Genomic DNA, 13424 nt, shown 5'->3' on the forward strand with positions numbered 1-13424 from the left:
TACTGCCATTCAGTTCCTCTAAAGCCCAGAGTGTTTCGTTCAGACACATTAAAGCACATCAGTCTGTCTTTATTACTCCAGTTGTGTCCAGGGTGAAGGAAGAATCAGCTCTCAGCTCATGCTGGATGAAGAAACTGTGTGGTTTTCCTCCATCTCTCCTGCTCAGCTGTATATGGAGTGAGAGCAGAAGCCTCTGAACACTGAATCTACATGATTCTCTCATCTCAGTTTCTGCTGCGATCACTCACTGTGGGTCATTTGCTCTCCTCAGCGACGAGGCTGTTTCTTCTCCATCTTGTGTAAATAGATTCATCTGTATATAGTGGCCTATATCTTTTGTTAACCTGGCTTGATTTTGTCAGGAGAGAGAACATTCCTCATTTCAACAGGTGAGAAAAAATGCACGTTAAAAAAAGAAAAATTAATTAATTTCCAGTACTTCTATATAAACATTCTTAAATCTTAAAATAATAAAGCCCCACCTGGAATCAAAATGTAAGTTTTTTAGCTTTTAGTATGAATATGTTAGCCATACGGTTATGAATAAGCTGTGTGCACCAAAACAGTGACAAAATTCACATTTAGGAGATATAAGCATTCAAAACTTCCACTAAAATAGATCTCTGATTTTTATGACATCACATCTTCTGTCCAATCAAATGCTCTCTAGAATCTAAAGTGTCCCACCCTGTTACGTTACTTGGCTCAAACTGATACGGTCTGACTCCAAAGATGGTTGGTTAATTTTCGTCCTCATCATCGGTAGATGATTCTGATATGTCCGTTGGTGCAGGAGAATGTGGCGGAGAAACATCTTCTACTATTGAATCCAACCTATTATCAGCGCTCGGATTCGCTTCCATTGTGCTGTCAAGTATGACTTGCAGTCTGTGAGGGAAACTAAACGCTATTGGCTATTTTAAAAGGGGGAGGAGCCATTCAATATTTCCTGCCTTAGCTTCCTGTTTCAGTGTAAATTACGTCAACGCATCATACAAAGCTGCACGTTTCTAGGCACTTCAGTGGGCCTTTAAGTGTTGTTTTCTGTAATATATATATATATATATATATATATATATATATATATATATATATATCACTAAGACTTGTTTGTTTTCGTTTGCACCGTTTCTCCCTGCCTCTTTTGTTGTCATAGTCCCCTATTTAAGTTCAGAAGACCCAACCCAAAAAGAAAAGGAAAGTTAAGGGGCGAATAGTTTGTTTTTGTTTTTCAAAACTTAAAAAGAACTTTGTCTCATGTTTGTGTTTTGTCTCTGGTTATTTTCCGCTCTATCATGGACTTCCCTGCTGTCACGCTGCTATACCTTGAGCAGGGAGACGCTCCCTTGAGGATCACCTGGAAGAGTTTCTTGATCTTGTCCATCAGACCACCTTACCGGACGACTGCCTCTGGACGTATCTACGAATCGGAGGGTAAGAAGGAGATCCTCCCGCCACTGAGAGCGAGACTCTGGCAGAACCACATTCAGACCTTCAGTTAAGAGATTCTTCATCTGTCCCGTCAGTCCCACCCAGCCTCCCTCTCCCACCACCTAGTCCAGCCACCATAGAGGACTTATCCCTTATCATTGGACTGTTTCTCTCTCTCTCCAGCCTCGTCACCGTCTCCCACCATTCCCTCTGTATCCACTCCTCCTCTCTGTGGTGCGGATCCACCTCGGGAAACCATCTTCACCTGGGCAAGAGGTCGAGGAGGACTGTTTCTCCATGCCTTGTTTGTTTTCATAGTTACAGATTTAAAGGGTTAGTTGACCCAAATTCTGTCATTAATTATAAACCCTCATGTCCCTCATGTCGTTCCAAACCCATAAGACCTTCGTTCATCGTCAAGATATTTTTGACAACCACTTTCAAGGCCCAGAAAGATAGAAAGGACATTGTTAAAATAGTCCATTAACTTTATTAAAGGATTTCTTCTCTTCTGTGTTAGTCTCCTAAGCTGTTTACGTTGTAACCACAGTACAGCGCTTCTGGGTTCTGCATCAGAACGCTAACGCCAATCGGCCGACGCTGAGACGTGAGCACCAAGACGCATACGTGTGATGCTGACACAGGAGCTGGCCAATCCTGAGCCGGCGTTCTGATGTAGAACCTGGAAGCACTGCAGTGTGTTTACTACGTCAACAGCGCATACACACATTTGTTAAAAAAACACAGTTTAAAGGGATAGCTCGATCTGAAAGATCTAAGACATTTTCTAAAATAACTGAAAATGTGTTCGTCTGAAAAATTATTGACATATGCATCTCGAACGGCTTGAGGTTGAGTAAATCATGGGTTTAATATCATTTTTGGGCGAACTATCCCTTTAATTTAAAAAAGAAAAAGAAGCAATTTTGTGTTTAGTTTACTCCCCCCTGCTGTACCAAACTGTGACTTCAATACTGAGGTACGTACCGAACCATCATGTTTGTGTACTGTTACACCCCTACAATTTATTAATTAAAAGTAAAACTGCAAGTGAATAAATCACTATTAAATCTGGCAGGGTGGTTACGCTGGGAAATCTGCTGGATTCAGGATTTCTTCTCTGCTCAAACTGACGACACCAAAGCCGACAAACCAGGCGTGAACCTCCTCCATTTTGTTGCCATGGTGAGTGTTGTGATGATGTCACAAGAGCCTCACTTTCATTACGCCACTTCAAATGAGAGGAAACTACCAGATGATGTCATTATGATGGGATGGAATCAGTCAGACAGAATTCTAGATCAAATTCAGCATGAGTGATTTTTCTTCTTCTCACTACAGGAGTCTGTGAAGAAGGATAAAGACTTGCTGATGTTTCTCAGCCGCTTGAGTCACGTCGATTCCAGCTTCAAGATCAGGAGACAAACAAACCTCTTAGATCAGTCTAGAAGAATATCAGCGGATGAGTGTCATGAAGCCAGTCTGGGTCAGATTCACCCCAACATCAACACAAATTATATGTTACATTTAATGTGGAAAATAAAGGTTTAAAAATAGGCTTTGTTTGTTGTGACGTCATTTTCATCAGCTTTACACAAAAGCAAGCCGTGCTCGTAGGACATGATGTTCCTCAGTGGATAATATTAGAGAGTGAACGATCAGCTGTTTCTGTGGTCAGGTCGTCAGAAGAGTCTGTGCTGGAGGATCTTTCTCGACTACAAAGCCGAGTCTCAGAGCTCAGAGTCAGAGCTCAGGCGGATGCTGAAATCCAGATGCAGACCAGAACATTTCTAGAGGTGCGTGTGTGTCCAGATCATGTTCACAGATGCTGATGCTCCTGTTCAGCGTGTAAGTCCATCACTTCTTCCTTCAGGCTGTGAGGTGAGGCTGAAGGAAGCTCAGGATGAGCTGGAAAGCTCACAGAAGAGCAGCAAGGCTCTGGTGGAGTTCCTCTGTGAAGATGACAAGTCCTTCAAACTGGAGGAGGCCTGTGTGATCGTCCACGGCTTCTGCCATCGCTTCCAGAGAGCCGTGCGGGCGAGCAACACTGATGCTGACTGCACTGTCTCTTTAAAGACTAACTGCCAAATCAAGTCCAGAATCACCAGAGAACTAGAGCTGCTCCTTTAAAACAATCTGTGTTTCAGCCTTTTACAATATTAGATATTAATCTTCCTTCATGGAGTTTCTCTGAAATGCCTTAAAAGTTGTTTTACTGTCTTTAACTAAATAAATGCAAGGGAGAATCGTCATTTATATTCACCAAACTCTTTAAACTAAACTAAAGTTGAAATCAGAGACTCTATTGAAACGTCTGTCTAAACTCTTATTGCATTCGGCTCCATTTTGACCCAGAAGAGGTACAAGCATTTTATTTATATATAAATCCATAGTTTTAGTACGAAGATGGGATTTTGTTGGTTTGTTAAGACTGTCAAAATCTGATTTTTTTTTATTTTTTTTTTTTTACAAATGTAAGAAATATTAACCGTTTAAACTGTGGCTTTTGCGTTCGGGTCTGTTTTGACCTGAAAGTGAACTGTAGCTTTACACATTTAATTATGCTGATGTTTTTCATCTATTGGTTAGATTTGTCTCAATTTAATTCTGTAAAATACATTTATCCTCTTTCATACACACACACATTTGATCCTTCCCACATTTCCCACAAAAGTCCACATTTCACTTTGCTGCCACTATTGATGAACCATTGCAGCATGAAGAGATTCAAGCTGTTTATCATCTCATTCTTTCATTTGGAAGTAAAAGTTTATTAATGAAATGTTTACAAACAAAATACTCATTTTACTGAGTAATATTGATGTTGTTTTGTTGGAAAAAGATAGGTTTCATAAATTTAGGCTGTTTTGAGCAGTCATGAGTTATAATAGCAGAATTACTAGTATGAACTTCATTGACTTCATTAGATTTAATTAAATTCATTTGAAACTTATATGTTCTGATAAAGTTCATCTAATGATATATTCAAATAAAATGTCTCATATTGATACAAATGTATCTTTTCTTGCATCACACTGGTTTTTGATCTAGTTCCTGAAATTTGAATTTCAAAGAATTTCTCATTTTTTTATGAATAAAAAGGGGTTAAATGAAGTAATAGCATGTTAAAAACGTGGTGACATTCAAAACTTTAAAACTTTAGTGCATTGACTCATTAATGAGAAGTCACTGATTAGATGCAATATGGTTTAAGTTGAACAATATTAAGTTGTGAGTGTTTTCTAAGCTCACGTTCCTCGGGTCCAAACAGAGCACAGTAAATGATGAAGTGAAACTCATGTGATGGAGGACATGAACCTCTGCGCTCCACTTGATTTAACTTGATCTTTGATTCAGGTCAAACTGATTTACTTTAGTTACAGGGACAAAATAATGATGTTAAACTTCAATGAAAATCTGATGTTATATGTAATAATTCAAGATCCCAAAGCAAATATGTTGAAGTAAAACTGTGTGTGAGTTCAGTTTCCATTTGTACATGTTGAGTTTCTTCAACTTTGATGCACTTTACAGATGAAAGAGATTTAATGCTGATCTCTGATAATCTGCTGTGTTTTCTGTTTATGAAATGATAAATTACCAGAACGGATGTTCTATGTAATATTTGTAAATGAGGGGAATTCAGGGCCGGAGTGGGGCCACTTTTCAGCCCGGGAGTTTCAGGCCCAAGACCGGCCCACTTTTTCCATGGTGGAATTCCAAATTGGCACTTTTTCCAAATTGGATAAATGAAGCAACAGTTCATCTCTTACTATTGTGTAGTTTGTATTAAAGGGATACTCCACTTTAAAATGAAAATTCTGCCATCATATACTCACCCTCATGTTGTTTCAAACCTGTATGAATTTCTTTCTTCTGCTGAACAGAAAGGAAGATATTTAGAAGAATATCAGTAGCCAGACAGTTTCTGGTCTCATTGACTTCCATAGTATATTTTGTCTCACATATAAAGGTGTTTAAGGAATTATATGTGCTATATTATTTTTTACCACATTACAGTTTTTAAACTTTTAAACTAGAGAATAATATAAATGTTTTTTAAAACCATAAACAAACACAAATACTACAAGTACGTTTCTAAAAACTTGATACATTTTTTTTTTTTACAGGTTTTTTTGGTAACACTATTTAGTGTCATTGTTACATATATTACATGCATTTTACTGTAGAAATAACTATAAATTAACAATTAATTTATAACTTAACTCTAACCCTATACATGTACTTAATATTACTCAGCACTCAAATATATAATTACACATTAAAATAAAGTGTTTTTTTTTACTTTGACTTTGATTATTTGTCCCAGACTCATTTACTTTCCTGTTCAACAGTTCTTCTGTATTAGATTCAGTCCAAACTCTCTTTTGATGAAGATTCATAAAGTGATTCAGTCAAAACTGGACATTAAAAAGCAAACGTGTAAAAACAGTGAAACTCAGGGTGACAAACGTTTATCATGAATGAAAATAACAGTCAAAGATCAACAACTGAAGAAACATGTTCAGACTGAAACAGGAACAAGCGTTTATTGACCATAAACTACAATAACATGATTAAACTGTAATAAAACATGTGAATTAACAGTGAAATACTGGAGGTGACAGTAGATTAATGTTCATTTTATACTTATCTCTATAATTATATAGATGATGTGTTATTCATCACCATTATATCAGTAACACACACAATCAGTTACACAACTGGAAAAATGTAAATTTAATGAGTGTGTGTGTGTGTGTGTGTCATTATAAACACTAAATCCAGCACAGAGGGATTCAGTGAATGTGGTGTTGAACGTATACGTGTATGTGTGTCTGTCAGTCAGGGTGTGTTTGTTGTTTAATGTGACACAGAGACACTGAAGCGTTAACATTATAAACTCTAAATCCAGCATAAAGGGGTTCAGTGAATGTGGTGTATAATGTGTGTAAGTGTGTGAGTGTGTGTGTGTCAGAGACGCTGTAGAAGGACAGAGTGCCGGCCGACACGTCCACAAACACTCCTACTCTCTTACAGGATCCTGAACCAGCAGAAACAGCAGTGGACTTACTCTTGTGCCAGACAGTGAGTGAGTGATCAGTGCGGCTCAGACTCCAGGACTTCTCATTCCCTCCAAACACACAGTCAGCACTATATCCTTTCCTCTGGATTCCTTTATATGACACTGATATATCAGTGTAATCTCCACTCCATTCAGCCTCCCAGTAACAGCGTCCAGTCAGACTCTCTCCACACAGAACCTGAGGATACTCAAATCTCTCTGGATGATCAGGATACGACTGACTCTCTTCCACACGCGTCACCTTTCTGTTCTCCTCAGACAGAGCGAGACGAGTGTGTGCTGTGTTTGGATCCAGTGTGAGATCAACGGCATCTGAACACAAGAACACACATTACAACAGCAACATTTACAACCAGATAATAAAGTTCAAGACAAACTTTGGAGTTGGCTTGAGAAAGCCTGACCAGAAACTTTGAATTAGTTTTAAAAGCTTAAAGTTTGAAGGCAATACAATGGATGGATGGATGGATTAAATTAGTCTAATGAGCCTCACTAAATAGTTTAAACTTTAAACAGTCTTGGCTCATTTGAATATTCAGTTAATGTAAGTTTGATCATCATTTTTAGGAAAACTTTAAGTTGGATCAGTTTGAAAAGATAGCAGACTAAAGGGAAGTTCACACCAAGAACGATAACTAGTGATGCACCGATCATGATTTTTCATGATCGATTCCGATTTTTTTCAAGCAAACTGGCCGATTCCGATTTCCGTTTTTCTCTTTCTTTAGGCAACAAACAAGAAAGAATGAATGAAAGTATACATAAACAAGATGTTTATTTGGTATTTAACAAGCCAAACTGGCTTTTGGCTATTGAAAACAATAACTTTAACCATCTGAAATTAACGGCAGTAACTGTGCAGTAAACACATTCAATACAAACATAGATGTTACTGACATATTTAGCATCAGCATTTACCTTTTAAAATGGGTTGAACTTGAAACTACATAAAACTGGCCTTAAATGAAAACATTAACTGTAACCATGTGCAGTTAAAGGCAACAACTGCATAGACACAATCAACACACATTCGACAACAATCCAAACAAAGACGTTTGGCTACTTTATCAGCATTCAGCATTTGTTTTTGCTTTTAAATTCAGTGTAAAGAAACCAGAGAAACTAAATAAAACAAAAATAAAAAAAATGATTCCAAAATGTTAAATCAAATAAAGTTTAGAGCAACGAGTAAAACAAAGATGCTACAGCAGGTGCTTTTTAAATCAAATTAAGTCAATGTCAGGGATGCAAAAGACATATATGGTCAAAAAAGAGAGAGGTTATCGAAGCCCTCGCCCCGCTGCAAATATCCAGATATTTACATAATTGTGATGAATTTAATCCTTTGTAAGTTATCATTTTGCAGTGTAAGATTACAGTTAACACCTTTAAATATTACATTTAATGTATTTTTATTAAACTAGTGAGTGTATAAATCAGCAGCAAAAAGTAATTCTTGAGAAAATCAGCACAGAAATTTTATAAAATCTAAACATGTTAATAAAAACAAATTACTATTAGTACTCTTATAAAATTCAATCAGGAAATCATACATTTCACAATTTTACATTTATATATGAATGTCAAGAATTCAGAAGTATATATTTATATAGCATACACTACACAGAAATAATTTTTGCTTATTTTAAATGTATTGTGCAGGCTAGGTATAAAAAAAATAGGCTTTTAATAATCTTTCAGTGCGCAAAACCATGATAATATGAAACGCTTCAAAACAGAGCACACAAAGCGCATATGCGCATCGCGGGTGCAGAATGATGTGCTCAAAGCAACATGGAGTCACAGTGTGCAGCGCGGCGCTGCACAAGTGCGCATTTAAAAGTTCACATTATAATGTGAATACATCATATTGGAGAGAGTTTTGCCGTGCATCCTGCTGTAACCGGACGAGGCACACGCGCTGTTTGAACACTGAATGGAGACAGCCATGATTGACAGCCGCAGAGGAGGGAAAACTAGTTTCCGTAAACTTTAATTTAATGATGTAAATAGACTTCTGTCCCTCACATTAAGCTATGGAATGGCTTCAAATGACTTTGTGAAATTATAATCAGACCCAAGACACCCAAATTGACGTGAAAAAAGCGGGAGGCGCTGAAAAGCACATTGTTTGCATCCCTGCAATGTAATTTTTAAGGTAAAATAAAAATGATCCTATACAGAACTGACATTTACTTCTAGCTTTTCATTCAAGTTCTTCTATATAAAAAGAAGATCCAAGGTAACGACAACAACAACATAATAATAATAATAATAATAATAAAAATAATAAAAGAGGCTCTCTAGATAATAACAGGCTATAATCTGTCATTTTTGTTTGCGTGTTTTGCATTATCAACAGATTTTTGATACTCCTTGTTAGGGCTGGGCAAAAAAATAGATTTTACCATTAAGCATTTTTTTTTTTTAATATGGTCGATTCAAAACCGATTCTCAAAGGCCACAAATAAATTTTTTTCAATATTTATTTCCGCAAACATCGAACATAAGATTAAAGTTAATCTTATTACTAGTCTTCTCCACTAGATGTCACCCTCTTATTTTCCCTGTGCGATGTTAACAACGGAGCGAGAGGCGAGCCTGTCATTCATTCAGTGCTTAAAATGGCGGCTTTAGGTGCATTGTCGACGTTAATGCCACTTTCACATAAAAAAGTCAGAGGTATGGAAGCATTTCAGATTGCGCAAGCAAGACGACGACAATAGTGTGGTGGACAAGAACAAAGCTATATGCATGATTTGTAATGCTGAGGTGAAATGCTGTAGTAATACTACAAATCTACGTTCCGATTTAATGAGACATCAACCAGACGTTACAAAACCCCCACAGCCGAAGATTTCAAATGCATTCACAAGGACAATTCCACACAATTCTGTTTGAAGAATAATTGTCTCGTGCACAAAAGATCACTGAATCGATTGCATTTTTTATTTGAAAAGACATAAGGCCATACAGCGTAGTCGAAAACGACGGATTCCATCAGGTTAAATGTGTTTGAGCCTCGTTATTCTATTCCTAGTCGCAAACGGATAAGCGAAGAGATTATCCCAAGACTGTATAATGAAGTGAAGAGAAACATGACTCTGTCATTACAATCGGCAGACAGAGTGGCCCTCACGTGTGATGATTGGACGTCAAGACATCTAGACACCGATGTCACAACTACCTGCCACTATTTAGATGACTGGGTTCTCGTTTCAAATGTGTTGCAGACCAGAGCTATGCAGGCTAGTCACACAGGGGCAAATATATGTGCATTACTTTCAGATGCGTTGGAGGAGTGGGGGTTTTGGAGCAGCAACAGCCAATCTCAGCTGCATTTCTTTCTCATGAAGTCTGTCGGAGCGAAAAGGATCTACGCACTCTGACAGAGGCGGATATAACTGTGACAGAGGAGAGAGGACATCGTGAAAGCTCTTCGGCCGATGAAGAGTGCAACTCTGGTGATGTCTGGGGAGAGTCTCTATTATTGCACGCACAGCTCCTTGATGAGATGCGCTCGACTGCCAGTGATTCGACTGTCATTAAGGAACTCAAATCTGCCGAGCATGACAACTTGAGGTTTAGATATATATTTACACACACAGCTAGCACCATCTATAAAATTAAAAAATTTGTGTGAATGTTACAACAGATAACATTCTTGTTAATTATAAGTTTGTGTATGTTGATGCCATAATGTAATTTAAATGTGATCATCTAATCTTTAAAGATATGCAAATCTAAAAGAGAAGCTGTATGTTGTATCTGTCCTGGACCCTCATTTCAAGACTCTTCCTTTCATCTCTGAAGAGGAACGCAAGGACACATGCACAACATTGATCAGTGAGATGTCACTCTGAAGCAAGTTAAGGTACATGATGCAAGTTGTATAAAGTTTAAAAACTGAAAATGTAAAAAAATAAAAATAAATATTTATTAACTGCATATTTAAATATAATGAATTAAAGTAAAATAATAACATTTTTGTATGGTGGAGATGGGCAACATTAAATTCAAATGTAATTTGAATTGACATTTTCCTTGTTGAGCAGCAATGATCTGAGTGGAGGCAGTGCACCTGTGCAGGAGCAAAAAACCCCTTGGTGAAGGTGACCCCTCCCCAGTACCACCAAAGAGGTCTTAACTTAAGTTGTGGTGTAAGCATGAAGGGGTGTACCCACTTTTGTCCCTCCAGGCAAAACGCTAACTTTGTGTTCCAGGGACCAGTGTCCCAGCTGAAATAATTTTCTCCACAGCTGGAGACATTATTATAGCTCAAAAAAGTTGCCTTCTGCCAGAGCACGTGGACCAAAAAATTACAGTTTCCAATTAGGCAGTGTTACTGTACTTTGAGCCTACCGTTAGTCCAGTGTTAAAGTGTTAAGGCCTCATTATGCTTCTGCGTCAACTCCACGGCGTAGCTACGCTGTCACTCCTACGGCGTCGTAGCCGTTTTATGGTTCTGCGTCGGGTTGCGTTGCATCACGGTGCATTTCACCGCCAGAACGCTAGGGGGGTATGTGGTAGGGCTGCACGATATGAGGAAAAGCTGCGATGTGCGATAAGATTGTTTAATATTGCGATGACGATATGACTTGTGATAAATATTCAAATGTGAATGTTAGCTATGCTGTTCCCATGTCTTAGTGCTTTAATAGGTTCTTTGCGTGATAGGTCAGACGTTTATTACCTGCCTGGTTCAGATTACACGATTTTAGCGCGATTTTGGCACAATCCGTTTGACATAGGGTGTCGTGGGGATTCGTAAACGACAACGAGCGTCGGGACGCAAGATTCGATCGTTTCATCTCGTATAGTGTGTCATAGTGGGCGACAACCTACGGCGCGTCTGCGATGCTTCACGACAGAAAGACTAGCATGTTTAATTTTTTAACTGTCCTCCACGACAGGTTGAGTATGTGAGCGAGAGTGAGTGAGAGCGCGAGCAACAGTGTGTGTGTGCGCGAGTGTGTGTGTGTGTGCGAGTGAGCGAGCGCGAGTGAGTGTGTGTGTGTGTGTGTGTGTGTGTGCGTGCGTGCGAGTGAATGTGTGCGTGTGACGGCACACGATGACTGGTCGGAAAGCAACCTGTAGTCTGACATGTTTCTTGACCACAACACGACAAGATTTTAGGAGTCAAAACATCTGACTCCGTGACTATCATAACAGACACAAAAATCTTATAATCTGAACCAGGCGTTATTCATCGTGTCAGGCTGTCTGTTGCGATGTGTTCATCGCGCGAGTTCATATCGCGATGACGATGAAAATTTGATGTATCGTTCAGCCCTAGTGTGTGGTTCACGAATCTCTTTGCTAGTTTGTTTTGGTTCCAGGTGGAGTAAGAAGAGGGTATGGAGTGAACTTTTATAATTATTGCCCCAAATTTCCATACAATAAGTTAAATAGGGCAAAACCAGGAACAATACAATATATATAGTGCATTATATTCCAAGACATTTAACTTTATTAATTATAGAAATACTTTTAGATACTTTACCTTGTATGTATCTGATGTGTGGTTTCCAGATTAATTTACTATCAATAGTTATTCCCAAGAATTTAATTTCTGACACTATTTCTAATGCTTAATAATATTTCTGCGTTTTCTTTATAATTACCAAACATGTATAATCTGACCAATCACAGCCCTTGCGGTCTGCGTCGCCTTGATGCATAGTTACAATTTTTTGGAGGTGCACGTCAAGCTACGGCGGAGGGGTCGGAGAGGGGTTCGCGGCAACGCAGAGGGGTCTGCGGGGGTACGCCGTCGATTCGACGCAGAAGCATAAAACAGGCTTTAGTTCACCCAAAAATAAAAATTCTGTCATCATTTATGAATGTATTCAACATATTTGAATTTCTTTCTTCTGTTGAACACAAAAGAAGATATTTTGGAGAGTATGGTTAACCAAACAGTTGATGGGCCGTATTGAGTTCCATAGTATTGAAAAAAAAAAAAGTAAATGGAGACCAAAAACAGTTTGGTTACCCATATTCTTTCGAAATATCTTCTTTTGTGTTCAAAAAAAAAAAAAAAAAGTATCTATGATGAAAAAATTCATAAATGATGACAAAATTTGTATTTTTGGGTGAACGATCACCTAAAACCCAGTATTAGTTAGTTGTCCTAAATTGTTCATAGACTTGAAGCCTCCATGTTACAGCTAAAGCTTTAAAGGGGTGATGAACTGAGAAATCAAAATTTCCTTGAGATTTTGACATAAGAGATCATCATACTATAAGAATATCCTGTAAGTTTCAGAACTGAAAACTACCTTGTTAGTCCAATAAAAGCTTTTATAGACATCAGGCTCAGCAAACGACTTGTTTTTCAAAGTGGGGAACTATGACATCAAAGAGGATAAAACACCGCCTCCACAAAAGAAGATTAAGCTTTGATTATAGGGTGTGTTTCAACCATAGACTGTAAAGAAATATGGACGTAGTGTCCGTGACGTCACCCGTTTCTGAAGAGCATTTTTGAAGCCTAAAGTGGGCGGAGCCGGCCGTCGCCATCTTGGCCTTGCGTCACTCCCGGATAACAGAAAATGGGCAAAGAGGCGGGGCGTGAGTGGAGCTGAGGAGCTCAATTAAAGGTTCCTATTTTTGCCCTTCGAAATATTATAATAGTTAAAAGACATGGCTACAAGTGAGACTGTGTATCGTGATTCTGTACTATTCTGCTAGTTGAAAATGCATTATACAGTAACTTAATATTACTCTGAGAGAGTGTGTGTGAGACAGTGATTTATGTGCATACATGTCAGTCACTTTTTTTATAGTCTATGGTCCGTCAGCGCAGCATCGCTCGTCAAATTCGTAGAGAGTTTATTCAGTCCATTTTAAATTCTGATTTTGGCCGCCTCTCAAATGGGTTAAACTATAACGTTAGATTATTGCC

The 13424-nt window shown here is 38.3% G+C and overlaps 1 protein-coding gene across 1 annotated transcript in view; it reads right to left on the reverse strand.

Moving 5' to 3' along the window:
• Positions 1-5967: 5967 nt before the first annotated feature.
• Positions 5968-13424, reverse strand: part of LOC307167111 (NACHT, LRR and PYD domains-containing protein 3-like) — a 70730-nt gene continuing 63273 nt past the window's right edge. The window contains exon 7 of the mRNA XM_079886050.1: positions 5968-6829. Coding sequence (XP_079742176.1) covers positions 6273-6829 — 557 coding nt within the window. The 3' untranslated portion in view covers positions 5968-6272. The remainder of the gene's footprint in view (positions 6830-13424) is intronic.

Source organism: Squalius cephalus, assembly GCF_949319135.1.
Source record: "Squalius cephalus genome assembly, chromosome: 1".
Lineage (NCBI taxonomy): Eukaryota > Metazoa > Chordata > Actinopteri > Cypriniformes > Leuciscidae > Squalius > Squalius cephalus.